Source organism: Dunckerocampus dactyliophorus, chromosome 13, assembly GCF_027744805.1.
Source record: "Dunckerocampus dactyliophorus isolate RoL2022-P2 chromosome 13, RoL_Ddac_1.1, whole genome shotgun sequence".
NCBI classification, from domain to species: Eukaryota; Metazoa; Chordata; class Actinopteri; order Syngnathiformes; family Syngnathidae; genus Dunckerocampus; species Dunckerocampus dactyliophorus.
The window spans coordinates 13513363-13527466 of NC_072831.1; the positions used below are offsets into that span (position 1 = coordinate 13513363).

General features: G+C 42.1%; 1 protein-coding gene across 1 annotated transcript in view; it reads left to right on the forward strand.

Moving 5' to 3' along the window:
* The window catches only part of kiaa1109 (KIAA1109 ortholog), a 103011-nt gene extending 96347 nt beyond the window's left edge, over window positions 1-6664 (forward strand). Inside the window, exons 81-88 of the mRNA XM_054796248.1 lie at window positions 126-315; window positions 736-953; window positions 2058-2309; window positions 2389-2592; window positions 2936-3130; window positions 3726-3860; window positions 4570-4735; window positions 5836-6664. Coding sequence (XP_054652223.1) covers window positions 126-315; window positions 736-953; window positions 2058-2309; window positions 2389-2592; window positions 2936-3130; window positions 3726-3860; window positions 4570-4735; window positions 5836-6058 — 1583 coding nt within the window. The 3' untranslated portion in view covers window positions 6059-6664. The remainder of the gene's footprint in view (window positions 1-125; window positions 316-735; window positions 954-2057; window positions 2310-2388; window positions 2593-2935; window positions 3131-3725; window positions 3861-4569; window positions 4736-5835) is intronic.
* Window positions 6665-14104: the final 7440 nt, after the last annotated feature.

The following is a 14104-nucleotide window of genomic DNA, read 5'->3' on the forward strand; positions in this document are numbered from 1 at the left end:
GCCTTCTGCCACGAAAGTCAGAAGCGTGTACCATTACACTTCCTTACATATTCTGAACTGAATTCTTTTTTTATGTTTTTTTTTTTTCTTGCTAAGTTCCTTTTTATTTTCTGATTGTTTCCTAGCACACATCTCTGAACACCCAAACCAGCAACCCAGCCATAAAATCCAGATCACCATGGGCTCCACTGAGGCACGAGTGGACTACATGGGCTCCAGCATCCTAATGGGCGTGTTCAGTAATGCTGACCTGCAACTCCAAGATGAGTGGAAAGTCAACCTGTGCACTGTCGATTCCAGCATATCTGAGAAAAGGTATGAAATGATATCAGCAAATTCCAACCAGCCGCACGGTGGCTGAGTGGTTAGCATGTTAGCCACAAAGTCAGGAAGACCTGGGTTCGAATCTTTGCTTGGGCATCCCCGTGTGGAGTTTGCATGTTCTCCCCGTGCGTACGTGGGTTTTCTGCGGGTACTTCGGTTTCCTCCCACATTCCAAAAACATGCATGTTAGGTTAATTGGCGACTCTAAATTAGGTCCATAGGTATCCTGTGATTGGCTGACTACCAGTCCATGGTGTACCCCGCCTCTCGCCCACAGTCAGCTGAGATAGGCTCCAGCATACCCCCGACGTCCTAATCAGGATAAGCGGCATAGAAAACGGATGGATAGCAGAGAACACTTGATTAGACCAACGGTACAAACTAAAACCCTCCTCCTTCCTTTTCTTCTAGTGAGATATTTGTCCATGGGGACTTGCAGTGGGACATTTTCCAGGTGATCATTTCACGCTCCACTACACCGGACCTAATCAAGATCGGCATGAAGTTGCAGGAGTTTTTCACGCAACAGTTTGACACCAGCAAGCGGGCGCTCTCTACATGGGGGCCTGGCCCCTACCTGCCTCCTAAAACCCCAGTCATCAACACAGAGAAAGGAGCAGCAGAGCTTTGTAAGTATACTCGAAGGGAAGTATTGAAATCCCATGTAATGTAATATAATAATACACTCAGCAAATACTGAGTCCTGCCGATCACTGGAAGGCTTTTGTAACACAAATACACTTCAACTGTACAGTATGTCTCTTAAAACCCCCTAATGTCTGCATTAAGAAAAGAACATGCATGCAAATCTATTACTGTAACAAGACCAGAGAAAAAGAGGTTGCTAGCAGATTGGTTATATGGTATTGGTATCAAGCATGGGGCGATCCTAGTTCCAAACATGCTGAGCTGATATCAGATGGGAGACATAAACCACTGTGTCACTCATGAGTCGATAGATTTGTCAATGTACCTTTTCGTTATACATGACTAAAAATATCCAAAATTAACACGTGTGGATGTCGAAAATCCGTGAGTAATTGATACGCCTATAAAAACGTAAATGTATAAAAATTTCGGCTGCATCAGTAAGTGACTTGTGGCTGTTTATTCCATTGGACTTGAGCAGAACTGTGAGAAATACATGTCACAAACGCCAATTCTTCAACTTTACAGTGTAAGATGACATAAAAAGAAATATTGCATTATTATGATATTATTATCATTATATATTATCATAACAGTGGTTTATTTGGTCTCAAAAATGTTGACAATAATATAGTTTAGCGTCAAGGCCGAGCGGGCCTGCAATTGTCCCAGCTGCTTTGGGGCCCGTCATCTTTTCCCCGAGATTGATTGCAAAGTGATGCTCAGACAGGCGTAGCCTCGGGAGGGACCCGGTTCTTTACTTGATGCCCTCAGATTTGTCCTGCATTGTTGCTGTGTGTCGATGGATGCGTTCATTGTGTCAGGCTATTTGCGTTTTCATCCGCTATGACCCAAAGTGAGTTTAGTAGAGCTTAGCCGAGCCGGTACCGTGCAGTGGAAAAACTACAAGACTTGACAAGGTAGTTCTACTGTTAAACACAGTCAGATTTACAGTACTATTAACACAGTGACGCGCAAACTAAAAACGGTAAGTAAAAATATTGCAACATTCAAAAATGTGATGACAATGAGTAGCAGAATGTATTTGTCCACAACAAGGATAACACTTTGTGTCTCATATGCAGACATGGATGCAGCACATCACCGCCACTGGCCCGGGGTGCTGAAGGTAATCGCGGGCTGCCACATATCCCTCTTCCAGATGCCTCTACCCGAGGATGCTGTGCAGCTAGGCGGTTCAATGAGCCTGCATGGCAATCACATGACCCTGGCCTGCTTCCATGGACCCAACTTCCGGTCCAAGTCGTGGGCCCTTTTCCACCTGGAAGAGCCCAATATCGCCTTCTGGACAGAGGCGCAGAAAATATTGGAGGATGGTGAGAGAAAGCTTTCATTTCAAGGTCCCCTGTTGTGCAGATGTGTCTGCCTGGCACTGCAGTGTATTTTCTTCAACAGGTTCCAAGGATGATTCCACGTACATCGTGCAGACGTTGGACTTCCATCTTGGTCACAACACAATGGTGACCAAACCGTGTGGTGCATTGGAAAGCCCGATGGCCACCATAACCAAAATAACCCGGCGGCGTCATGAAAACCCTCCACACGGAGTCGCAACTGTTAAAGAATGGTTTAACTATGTCACTGCCATGAGGAATGAAGGTAAAAAAACCTAATAATCATAATATGTGCTTTAAATGTCTGTTTTTGGTAAAATAATCCAGCAAAACACTACATAACTAGCAGATTTCTAATACGGTAATTAAAGTTTAATTCATTGACTGGAGCATTTTACCTAATGAACTGGCAACTAAGTGCAGAGTCGTTCGAAAATTCTTTACTTCAAACAGTGCTGAGACAACGGGTCCCCAACCATAAACCACCAACTTGCGATCCGCCTTGAAGCTGCAGCCTGTTATCTTTAATGCAAAATAGCTGAGATAGTGTTAAAGGAAGAAAAGCTCAAAGGACTTCTGACACTTTTTCTTTCCATCTCTTGCTTTAGAGTTAAACTTGTTAAGGAATGTGGAGGCGAACAACCAAGAGAGTGGAGCTGCTGCCAAGAGCTCCAGTCTGCTGAGCAGCTTCCGCAGCAACTCCAGCTACAATCACGAGACGGAGACCATCTTTGCTCTTCCCAGAATGCAGCTGGACTTCAAGTCCATCCACGTGCAAGATCCTGACGAACCTTCTCTGTTAGGTGTGGTGCCTTTCCAAAAATACTCTCAAAAGTCAGACCAATGAATACGCGGCCTAATTCATCAGCACATCATCATGTTTGGCTTGTTTTCTCCCTTACAAGAACATGAACCGTCCATAGTTTTAGACAGGAGAGCAACAACAATCCAGAAAAAAAACATTAAATTGCATAATTGGAGACTTGATATGGTCAATAGGTGTGAATGTGAGTGTGAATGCTTGTCTGCATAAAATCGTGAAAAGTTAAGATAGGTTTTATGATTACGGCAGTTCCAGACCCTGGAACAGATGATCTGTACGTCACGTATTTCTTATAAGGAAACAAATTGGAAATCAACCGGGACAGATTGTGATCAACTTCAGAGGTTCCACTCTAATATTACATATTTGCACATTGCTGTGTTTACACGTTTATTAACACTGCACAATGCACATAAACCTTACACACGGAAGTACATAGTCTTAATGTACTTAATTTTGTCTATTTTACTTCTGCAGTGTTTATTTTTATTGCAGTTCATTCTGTAGTTTGTTTTTGTTTTCGTTCGTAGTACTGTCTTCTCTTACTAGTTTTATTTGACTTGTGTGTTTCCCAGATTCCAACAGCAAACCAAAAGTGGAGTGCAGCGTGGTGACAGAGTTCACAGACCACATCTGTGTGACAATGGACGCAGAGCTCATCATGTTCCTGCACGATATGGTGTCCGCCTACCTGAAGGAGAAAGAGAAAGGTTTTTGCTCCTTCTGTTTTGTCAGTCGTGCGTGTGAACCTCTGAGAAGTTCATAAATAAGTCAATAAATGAATCAATCTCATTAGGAGTGCAAATAACCTGTTGACGCTGTCAAAGAAAGGTGTTGTGCATCTCCCCAGTAAATGAACCATCAGCAACATGCCGCATAGCACACATCTGCCTTTCTGGCTCTGCCTGCCTGCCTGCCTGCCTGTGTGTGTGTGTGTGTGTGTGTGTGTGTGTGTGTGTGCGTGTGTGTGTGTGTGTGTGTGTGTGTGTGTGTGTGTTAAGGTTTGAAAGCAGAACGGTTCGATACAGTGTCTATACGATTCGATTCAATATGAATCTATGGTTGCATTTGTTGACAGATGTCGCAGTCGCTGATGACTTCATAGACGGGGCGATATGCTGTAGCTGACTTTCGGTTCTGGTTGCCATTTTATGAGCAAGCTAAGGATGCTAACAAAGATGTTTTGTGATCACATTAAGAACATAATTGCACTCAGACGGTAATAATAGCGTATGCCATATTGTACGCTAACCGGAGAATGCACGCAAACAGAGGCAAAATGTTGGTGTTAACCGAAAAACACGCTAACCAGGGCGGACGCTAACCGAGGTTTCACTGGACTGTAGACAAATATTGGTCTCATGTGACAACGCAACAGTAATAATATTTTTTTGTTTTGCTCCTTCACTGTGTCGTCAGCCCTTTTTGCCCCAAGAATGTTTGCGGCTCGGCCAGGCCAGAGGAGCCCCACGGCCCTGCACGATGACGGCACCACAGGGAAGGACAACGACGACAGCATCAACTACACTACGGTGGACTGGAGGGAGTTCATGTGCAACACCTGGCACCTGGAGCCCACTCTCAGGTCGGCCCTGCTTCAATCAGTTCATCCTTTTAGCTAGCACACACCATGGACCACAACAATGTTAGATGACAACTGAACAGATGGAATCCAATCAGCCTCGGCGCCAGGCTGACGCTGGCTAGTGCTACCGTAGCCAAACAAACTTTTGCGTCTCAGCACACAACTATGGTGTGTTCGAGGACTGCTGAACCAAGTGTGAAATCTCGCTCGACAACAAAAAAAAGGTAATCAGTGAAGCATAAACAAGCAAGTGTAAAATAGTGTGCTTTTTTGACAAGGGCGCATGTATGCTGTCCATTTTACCTGGATTAACACATTTTTATAAATTATTACCCAAGTTAGGTTGAATGAGGAAAAAAACACCTATTTTTGAAGAGAAAAAAAATTTTTCACCAAAATGTGCAAGCATCCACTGTACTGTTCTTAATAATACCTTTTGTTAACTACTGCTTTTTTTTTGTTTTAAAGCAACTCTTTCACAATCTTAACTTTCAGACAGGGCCCCGTGCGGCCATGTTGGCCACACAGTCAGGAGAGGGGTTCAAATATGGGTTTGAATCTCCGTCGGGCATCTCTGTGTGGAGTTTGCATGTTCGCCCCGTTGGTACGGGGGTTCCCACATTCCAAAAACATGCATGTTAGGTTAATTGGCAACTCTAAATTGTCCATAGGTGTGAATGTGAGTGTGAAAGGTTTTACAATTGCTTTTGCAATTGGCTAGCGGCCAGTCCAAGGTGTACTCCTCCTCCTGCCCAAAATCAGCAGGCATAGGCTCCAGCATACCCCCGCAACCGTAAAGGATTAAGCAGCAAAATGAATGAATGAATGAACTTTCAGAGAAGCGTAAAAAGAAGTTAACCACTGTTAAGAAAAACATAAACGATAAAACAGTTTTCACATATCAAGTGAGTCTGCTTACCTCCTTTTGCAAAAAAAAAAAAAAAAAAAAAGCTACAAAACAATCCCTTGATGCTAGCTGATTCTAAAACGTTAGTGCAACTGAATTCAAAGATGCTAGGGTTGCATTGAACTTGATGTTCAGCTAATACTAATACGTGCTCTGAGACAACCTCCTGTGTAAACATTGCCTTTGCCTTCAGGCTCATCTCCTGGACAGGCCGTAAGATTGACCCGGTGGGCGTGGACTACATCTTACAAAAACTGGGCTTCCACCATGCCAGAACGACCATTCCCAAGTGGCTGCAGAGAGGCGTGATGGACCCACTGGACAAGGTGCTGTCTGTGCTTATCAAGAAGCTGGGCACAGCCCTGCAGGATGAGAAGGACAAGAAAGGCCGGGAGAAGGAGGAGCACTTGCACTGATGACAGTACAGAACTGTATCTGACACATCCTTGGGGTCAAACCGCACTGGATTGCTTTCGGAACTGACCAAACTGAACTTCCCATGGCTGCTTACTGCAGCGCATCCATAGATTTCATCATGTGTATATTTTGAAAAGAGTGGCAATGATGCCATCATTTGATTGCTTTCATGATTGCAACCCCGCTTCTTCTTCTAAATGACGTCACTTGAACGTTTTTTTTTTTAATGCTTTCCAATATCTCGTGAGAAATGATTTCTTCAAATATTGCCTTTTCTTTGTTTCCCATGGAACACATGGTAAATGATGCTTTATGTATTTTATTATGTATTTAATGGATTTTTTTCCTAATGTGAACAAACGAACACTGGCGCATTTGGGACATGACCTTGCGACATTATGAATCGGTAACTACTGTTTGAATCAACATTATTTATGGTCATGTGAAATGGAAATTCTTTATTATGAATTAGCTTGGTGCGTCAAGCGTCTTTTTGTCGTTTTTTTTTTTTAAATCCATATTGTAGGCAGTGTATATAATACAATTTCATAAATGTGTTGGTTTCCTAACTTAATAAAATAATGACATTGAATTTTAAATAAATCTGTGTTTTATCTGTGTTAGGAAATACAAATTACCTTGGATAAGTTGCTGGCAGTTTATTATCTGGGGCTGTCTGCTCTTCCAAACTGTAAAAACTCTAAAAAAAAAAAAAAAAATTCATTATGAATGCAATATACTCAACATAAATAGAAACATTTTTGTTTTGTTTTTACTCTCATTTTTCACGACCTCAACTCAAAGACAACCAGTCAGTATCTGGTGTGGATCTTGCATCTTGCTGTATGACTTGGGTGAACTGTTTCGGGTATCCTTCAACAAGCTTCTCACAATAGTTTGCTGCAATTCGGGCCCATTCCCCCTGGCAGAACTGGCGTAGCTGAGTCAGGTGTGTAGACCGCCTTGCTTGCACACGTCTTTTCAAATCTGTCCAAACATTTTCTCTGCGATGGTGTTCAGGGATTTGTGATGGCCACTCCAAAACATTGACTTTTTAGCCACTTAGTGACTATTTTGGTGGTATGCTTAGGGTCATTGTCCATTTGGAAGACCAATTTACAGTGTTCCCTCGCTCTATCGCGGATTCGCTGTTTGGCAGAATCTTTTTAGTGATTTTTTTTTATTGCACTGTATGAATGCTGTTACAGGCCGAGCATGGCCCTTTAAGAAGAATTGCATTGTGGGAAATTGTGTCTCTCTTTCTCTCTCTGTCTCGCTCGTCTGTCTGCACTGCCCATTGTTTTCTGCGTCCTGATTGGCTGTAGACCATTGTCAATCAATCTCCTGCCGTGTCTCCTGTGTCATCGCTAGCTTGCTTGATAGCTTGTAAATGAATATTTGTTTCGAAGGAGGACTGCAACAAGAGTACTGCAGCAATATGTTTTAACATGGATACAAAAATGCTACAGTACAGCGGAACGGCGCCAGGACGAAAAGGCACGGTCACAGGAGTGAAATACGAGTGAGTGACTTTGTAATTTCTTGTATACGCCCTAAACATGTCCAATGTGCGACATGTCCGGTGAGTATGGTGGCCATGCAAGAACTGGGATGTTTTTTTTCTGTACAGATCCTTGCAACATGGGGCTGTGCATTATCACGCTACAACATGAGGTGATGGACGTGGATAAATGACAAAACAATGGGCCGTAGGATCTCGTCACGGTATCGCGGTGCATTCAAAATGCCTTTCAATGAAATGCGTCCGTGTTGCCAATCAAGTGGCCCATGGTGGCGGCGAAGTTCTGGACAATGAACACAGGTTTTTGTGTACATAGAAATTTGCTCTCTCGCCCACAACACAAAGCTAAGATGTTTTGTTCAGTTGGCTTAATATTGACTGATATGGACCGCAATTTTAATGTCTAAAATGTATCAAAGTTGTCCCCGCTCCATTCAAATTTTCAGTATGCTGCCCTCGGTGGAAAAAGTTTGGAGTCCCGTTTTAGTGTATTAAAAGTTGTATGCGTGCAATATTGATCTAATCATTTCATCTTTGCAGCAGCTAATTTCTAGGTTGCTCCACTCACTCACGGCACTGCATCATTCCGGAGTCCGTCTGGCTGCCACTGTGGTGTCCCTGCATGCCACAAGCCATTTTCTACTTTTAGGTTTCATGCCAAGCTTTTTTGCATTTTTGATGCCAGATGCAGAGAGCCAATGCAGAAGATTGTGGAGACCGAGCGGGGCACGTCCCCTTGGCAACGTCTAACTCACTCACAAATCCCTCTGCTGAATTCTGAAAGAATTGGAAACATTAAACAGGACTTCTTTACCATTTTATGTTCTAACTTGTCTGGGATGAGCCTGCATTTCCGGGGTGAGTGGATCGATTCAAGTATTGATACTAGCCTGATGAGTTTTTTCTTCTTTGTTTATTTTCAGAAATACTTTTTTTGTTTGTTTTGTTTTCAAATTGTTAATAATTTGAGTCAGTAGTAATAGTTATTTGATCGTGTGTTTTGTTGTTTTGCTTCATTCACTTCATTCATTATTTTGCTCAAAACATTGTTGTCATGTTTCGCGGGACAGGAGCGAGTGCTTCATGTCCTGCGCTCTTATTTTGGCAAGGTATACTTCCTGTTGGGAGGAAGAGGCAGCGCCTACTTCACGCCTGGTGGCCGCGCAGCTGTCGCCAATCACCATTAGTGGCTGTTCAAAGGCCAGCGTCGTCAGACGTACGGCGCTGGTTCGTTGACGTTCCTTGTTCCCTAGTTAGTGCCGTTACCTGAGATGTTTACTCACCTGGACTTTCTGTACCCGTTATCACAGAGCCGTTTTCTGTGTCGCCTTTTGTTTACTCCTTTTACACACCATTAATGAATCTTTTTTATTTTTGCTCTCCATCGCCTAGTCTCTGCATACCGGAGGTCACGCACTCGACAGCTCAATTGTATCTACAATTGTGTCTAATAAATGATAAACAATTGTATTCATTTGTTGGTTTTGTTACATTGTCGTATACTGTTGTATTTATTTATTGTTTATTGTTCACAAATAATTTTGTCGATAAAAATATACATATTTCTCAAAAAAGAGATCTATATTTTTAAATACATACAGTCGTCCCTTGCCACTTTGCGGTTCGAATTTCATGACTTCACTCAATGACGGTTTTTCAAAAATATATTAATTGATAAATCACGCTGTTTTGTGGTCGAATAAGGCCTTTTATTAGTCAAAACATGTGCATATTAAGTGTCATGAGACGGTGTGCTGCTCTGCTGCCACCTGCCGTTCACTTTGTTGCAGCACACCGAATCACCAGGGGAGGAGCTCAGGCACACCTGACAGCAATCAGCGCTGGACTATTTAGGCCATGCTCGAGCCCTCACTTGTTGCCAGAACGTCTTCCTTTGCACACCTGATTCCTTGTTCTCTTGTTCCGGTCACGTCACGTCCTGTTCCTACTGTGAGTAGAGTACTTCTCTTGTTTGCCTGCTTATGCAGTGATTTTTCGTTACTGTGAATTTTGCTACCTTGCTAACCAGTAGTGTCTTCCTATCACCCTTTTGTGGTAGTGATTGTTTGTTAATACCTTTTTTTTCACCTGCTATCCGTGTGTGCAGCGCCTTTTAGTTATCTTTTTGTTCTCCTTTTTCCCCGCGGCTAGGCAGGGTGTTTGTGTTAGCGTTTTTTCTATGGACATTCTCATTTTTTGTACATTGTGGACTTTGTTACACAGAAGTCTTGTTCGTCCTGTCTGCTTTATTGGAATCCAACTATGGCTACTCGCCATTCCGTGACAATTAAGGCAAATTATAATACTTTTTTTTGGGCCTAAAGTAAGCATTTTCAAGCATTGAAATGGCTGAATTAACCAAAATACAAATAACAGGCATTCGGAGGATGCATTTAAAGACATTGTGATGATATGTAATATTCTACACTGGTCACTGCTCAAGATGTAGCTCAACAGCCTAAAAATCGCAATCAGACTTAATCGGTCCCACGACGGTGGTTATTTAACTTTTAAAGTCCGGTTTTCGGCTTTGTGCTAAGTGAGCGTTCACATAAAAAGGGGGCGTTTGACATCCTATTATTCTGCTTTCGCTGAAAAGTGAAGCAATCCCAGCCGGTGTATTTTACACAAGATGAGCAAGTAATTTTTATGGAGCGTTATGAGGAGTTCCCAAAAGATTATGACTGCTAAGAGCAACAGTGTTGCCGCCAATACAGCGAGGGAGGACGCTGGCATGTGTGAATGTGCAAGTTAACACTGATCTTATCACACTAACGATACCTTACTAGTCTTCATTTATCAAAGCTCAACATTGCACAACTTTGACATTTCCACACTTATTCATTTAAAAAAAATAAATTGAAGCAACAACTGTCTTTTTTTTTTTTCATCTTTGAAATGTTTTCAAATGCTGTGTCTTGTTGTGACCACTAGATGGCAGTTAGCAGTGTTGACGAGTTGTGGTGACCTTTTGTAATTTGACATTTTCCTTGTTATAATAAACGTGTTTTCTTCCAGTTGATTGATACCTCAGAGTGCTTATTCCTCCAGCAAATACTGTAATATAAGACGACTAACGGGCGAGTACTCAAGGACTCATGTCATGTCATGCTGTGACATGTACTTTGCTCACATTGGCCTAATTATTAATTCATTGCATTTGATTCCTGGTGCTCAACTCGGATCATATCATCATGGAATGCCCTTTAACAAAAAAAAAAAAAATCTCCATGTCCCCTCTCGGGCTCCGTAGGTTCTAAATAAATGGTGACGCCATCTCCGAATTAGTTAAACAGTGGCACTTTCATAGCCAATTTTAACCCGAAAGCCTGGACCAGGTTTAGCCTAAATTACCATGGTGATAGAGCTGCTTTAAAAGAGAGCTAGCTTCGCTGAACAGGCAAGTCCGGCTTCAGTCAACACCGCCCGCTAACCCACTAAGCTCACTTCGCAGAATACCCCCTAAGTTTCTTTGATCGCCGGAACAACAGACTTTTATTGCAGGTTTGAATTATCGCACAACAGGTACAATAATCCCTAGTAAAAACAGACTACTGTTGCTGCCGTAACCCACACCAAGCTAAAACTCAACTCTGAACTCTCTGAGCTGCCCTGGGAACACATTTATAGCAACACACGAGCATGAGTCTTATTTATATCTTAAATGGCTGATATTGGGTATTTTGAGTGTAAAGGTGAGTGTAGGGCTGTTATTTCATGGCTACAGGGTCGAGTAATGTTAAACACCATATTTAGAATGTCGTAAAACAAGTTGTCTATGCTCTGACTTTGAAAATATTCCATCTTTGACCATTTATAAATAAGGAATCCTACTTTGTGGAAATTAACCAATTCACCACAATACATGAGGCATTATTGTGTTTTGTTTGCCTAAAATCTTTTATATATATTACACAAATTTGCTTTTTTTTTTTTTACCTCTTGCCAGCCCATTTCACAGTCCAAATGTATTTAATTTTCCCCTGCTTCCTTAACGTAACTCGATCTAGCGTTCGTTGATTATGTGGACATTCTTTTTTGTTTGTTTCTTTTGAGCTTACTTCCCACGTCAGCAGTGCTGTTTTATACTGTATTTCCCATTGGTGAACTTTGTGTTGAGGTTTGTGTTATTTTTTCCGTACAGTGTAATAATACATGTTTCGATATCAACATCCACTTCAACCTTCTTTGATTGCACAAAGTTGTGCATCTGTTGCACCGCTCTCCCATTCTGTTCTGGACTGCCCTAGAATAAAAGACCCGGGCTCAAAAAGAACACGAGTCAAAAGTTCATCATTCATGTGTGCACCCTGCTCCAACTCATCAAGTCTACACATCATTTGCAAGCTAACGTGTTCTTCCACGTCATTCTCCTTGTGGAGGGCTGGCATTTCCATTCGATACTTATTTCACCTAGCACGCTACTTCCCTCTTTCAGCTCCTGGACGACAGTGTGGAGAGACTTTGTTTTCTTTTACTCCTCAGTGGACTTTTTGAAGTCCTAAAAAGCTGTTTCCTGTTTATCGATAAATATCATCAATTAGGCTCAGATATCCAGTAATTCATAATGACTGAAAATGTGCTTAAATCCGTAGCACCACCTTAAGACTGACTAATGACTGAATTGGCTATTTCCTATCTCCTAAGCAATTAACGACCTCTGAAAAGATGATCATGTGACACAAACAATCCATTCAGTTTTGTTCATGTGCACTTAAAATGCAACACTGAGTTTGAAACCGTCACACGCGATTGCTGGTGTGCTTTGTGTTTGGATAAATTCATCCAGACTTGTGTTTGAGCTAAGTGTCTCTTAGGGCAAAAAGTGAACTTTAGTATGTCTGCCATCTCCCCGCTTATTCAGTGATGCACGTTAACAATATGGGAGCCATTTCTTCGACTATTTGCATGAGATGCCTTATGGCTTGATGGTTTAGAAAGGAGGATGCAGACATATTGGGACCATTTTCTTCTTCATTAAGGGGATTCTTCACCATTTACTGATGCTGTGTGTTCAACTATTCTCCACTTTGTCCCTAATGTATAGCGTGCCTATCGTGTAATGCGTATCTCCAAATCAGACATGGGCTTTGAAATGAATTTCCCCCGGAGCTTTTTAATAAACCAGGAGCACAGGAACGCCCGAGTCATCCCTAACGGAAACAATGCCTCGCAAGTAGATTGCCGTGATGTCACTTTGTCAGTTACTCCATTAATTCCGTCAGACATGAGTGCAGAACACTACATTTTCTCTTGAAAATTTAAACAGTTGAGGTGAATAACGGTTGAAGAATTTCTTTCTATCTTGAGCGCAGGAATCCCAAAGGTGAACTGCATGCGGTTTCCTTTTACTGTGACGGTTGTCTCTTCATTGGAATTGCTGCCCCGCCTGAACTGCCAGATACATGAATATGCAGAAACGCCAAAAGCTGTTTTAAGTGGTTTAATATGTGAAAATACACTCCTTAACTGGAGGATAATAATTATAATACATACATCATAATAAGTTAATAATAAAAAAAAGTCACTATGGCGGCGCCGGTAAAAGAAAAAGTATCTATGTTACACATATCAGTATCGGTTGATATCAGAGTCGGAAATTGAGAGTTGGACAATATCGGCATAAAGGATATCGGCAAAAAAGCCAATATCGGACATCCCTAGAAATAACAGCTCATAGTCACCTTCACATTCATATTACCCAATATACTGTCGTCGACCTAATAACAGAAAATAAGACATGCAGTAAATAAGACTTGTGCTTGTGTGTGTTGCTATAAACGTGTTCTAGTGCAAGAGGAGCTAAGTTGGGGCGGACAGGAACTGATGTGATGTGTTCAGATTCGATTTTCAGTTTGACGTGGGTTACGGCTGCAACAGTAGCCCGTGTTTTATTAGGGATTTTTTTGAGGGATTGTTGTGCCTGTTGTGAGATCATTTAAACCTGTAATAATAGGCTGTTGTTCAGCGATCACAGTGACCTGTGTAGAATACTTTAATCATTCACAGGGAATTTCAGCTCTTTCAAAGGAGACAGTTATGGAGGTGTGCATCGTTTGTGTGCCTGTGTTTTAGTACATCCAGAGTGAGTTACCTTGAGTGGAAGTGAAAAGAATATACACTTATTTTTGTCTTTTGGCTTATTTAAACCACACATTGTGCATGTGTAATAAAGATGTTTTTGTGACGTTTGTAGTTCGCAGTGTGCATGAATGCACCTCGCATGAGTTGGAGAACGAGGAAGTGTTGTCCTAAGGTGGACGGAGAGATGTACAGTGTTTGCGAGTTGGAGATCCATATGGTGTTGGAATTGAACTGCTGTTGATGTGTTCAGGCCAGAATAAGGTTATTAAAGAGCGTCAGCCTCTGTGGGGACGCTACACTGTACCTCTGTCTGCCGCCATAATTGGAAAGAGGCAACCCAGACGACCTCATAGCACACATGAGTCATTTGATTTAGCCGGTGCCTACAGATCCAGAAGCAAACCTGTTAGCAGCATGTGGGAGACTGGTCGGGGAGTTT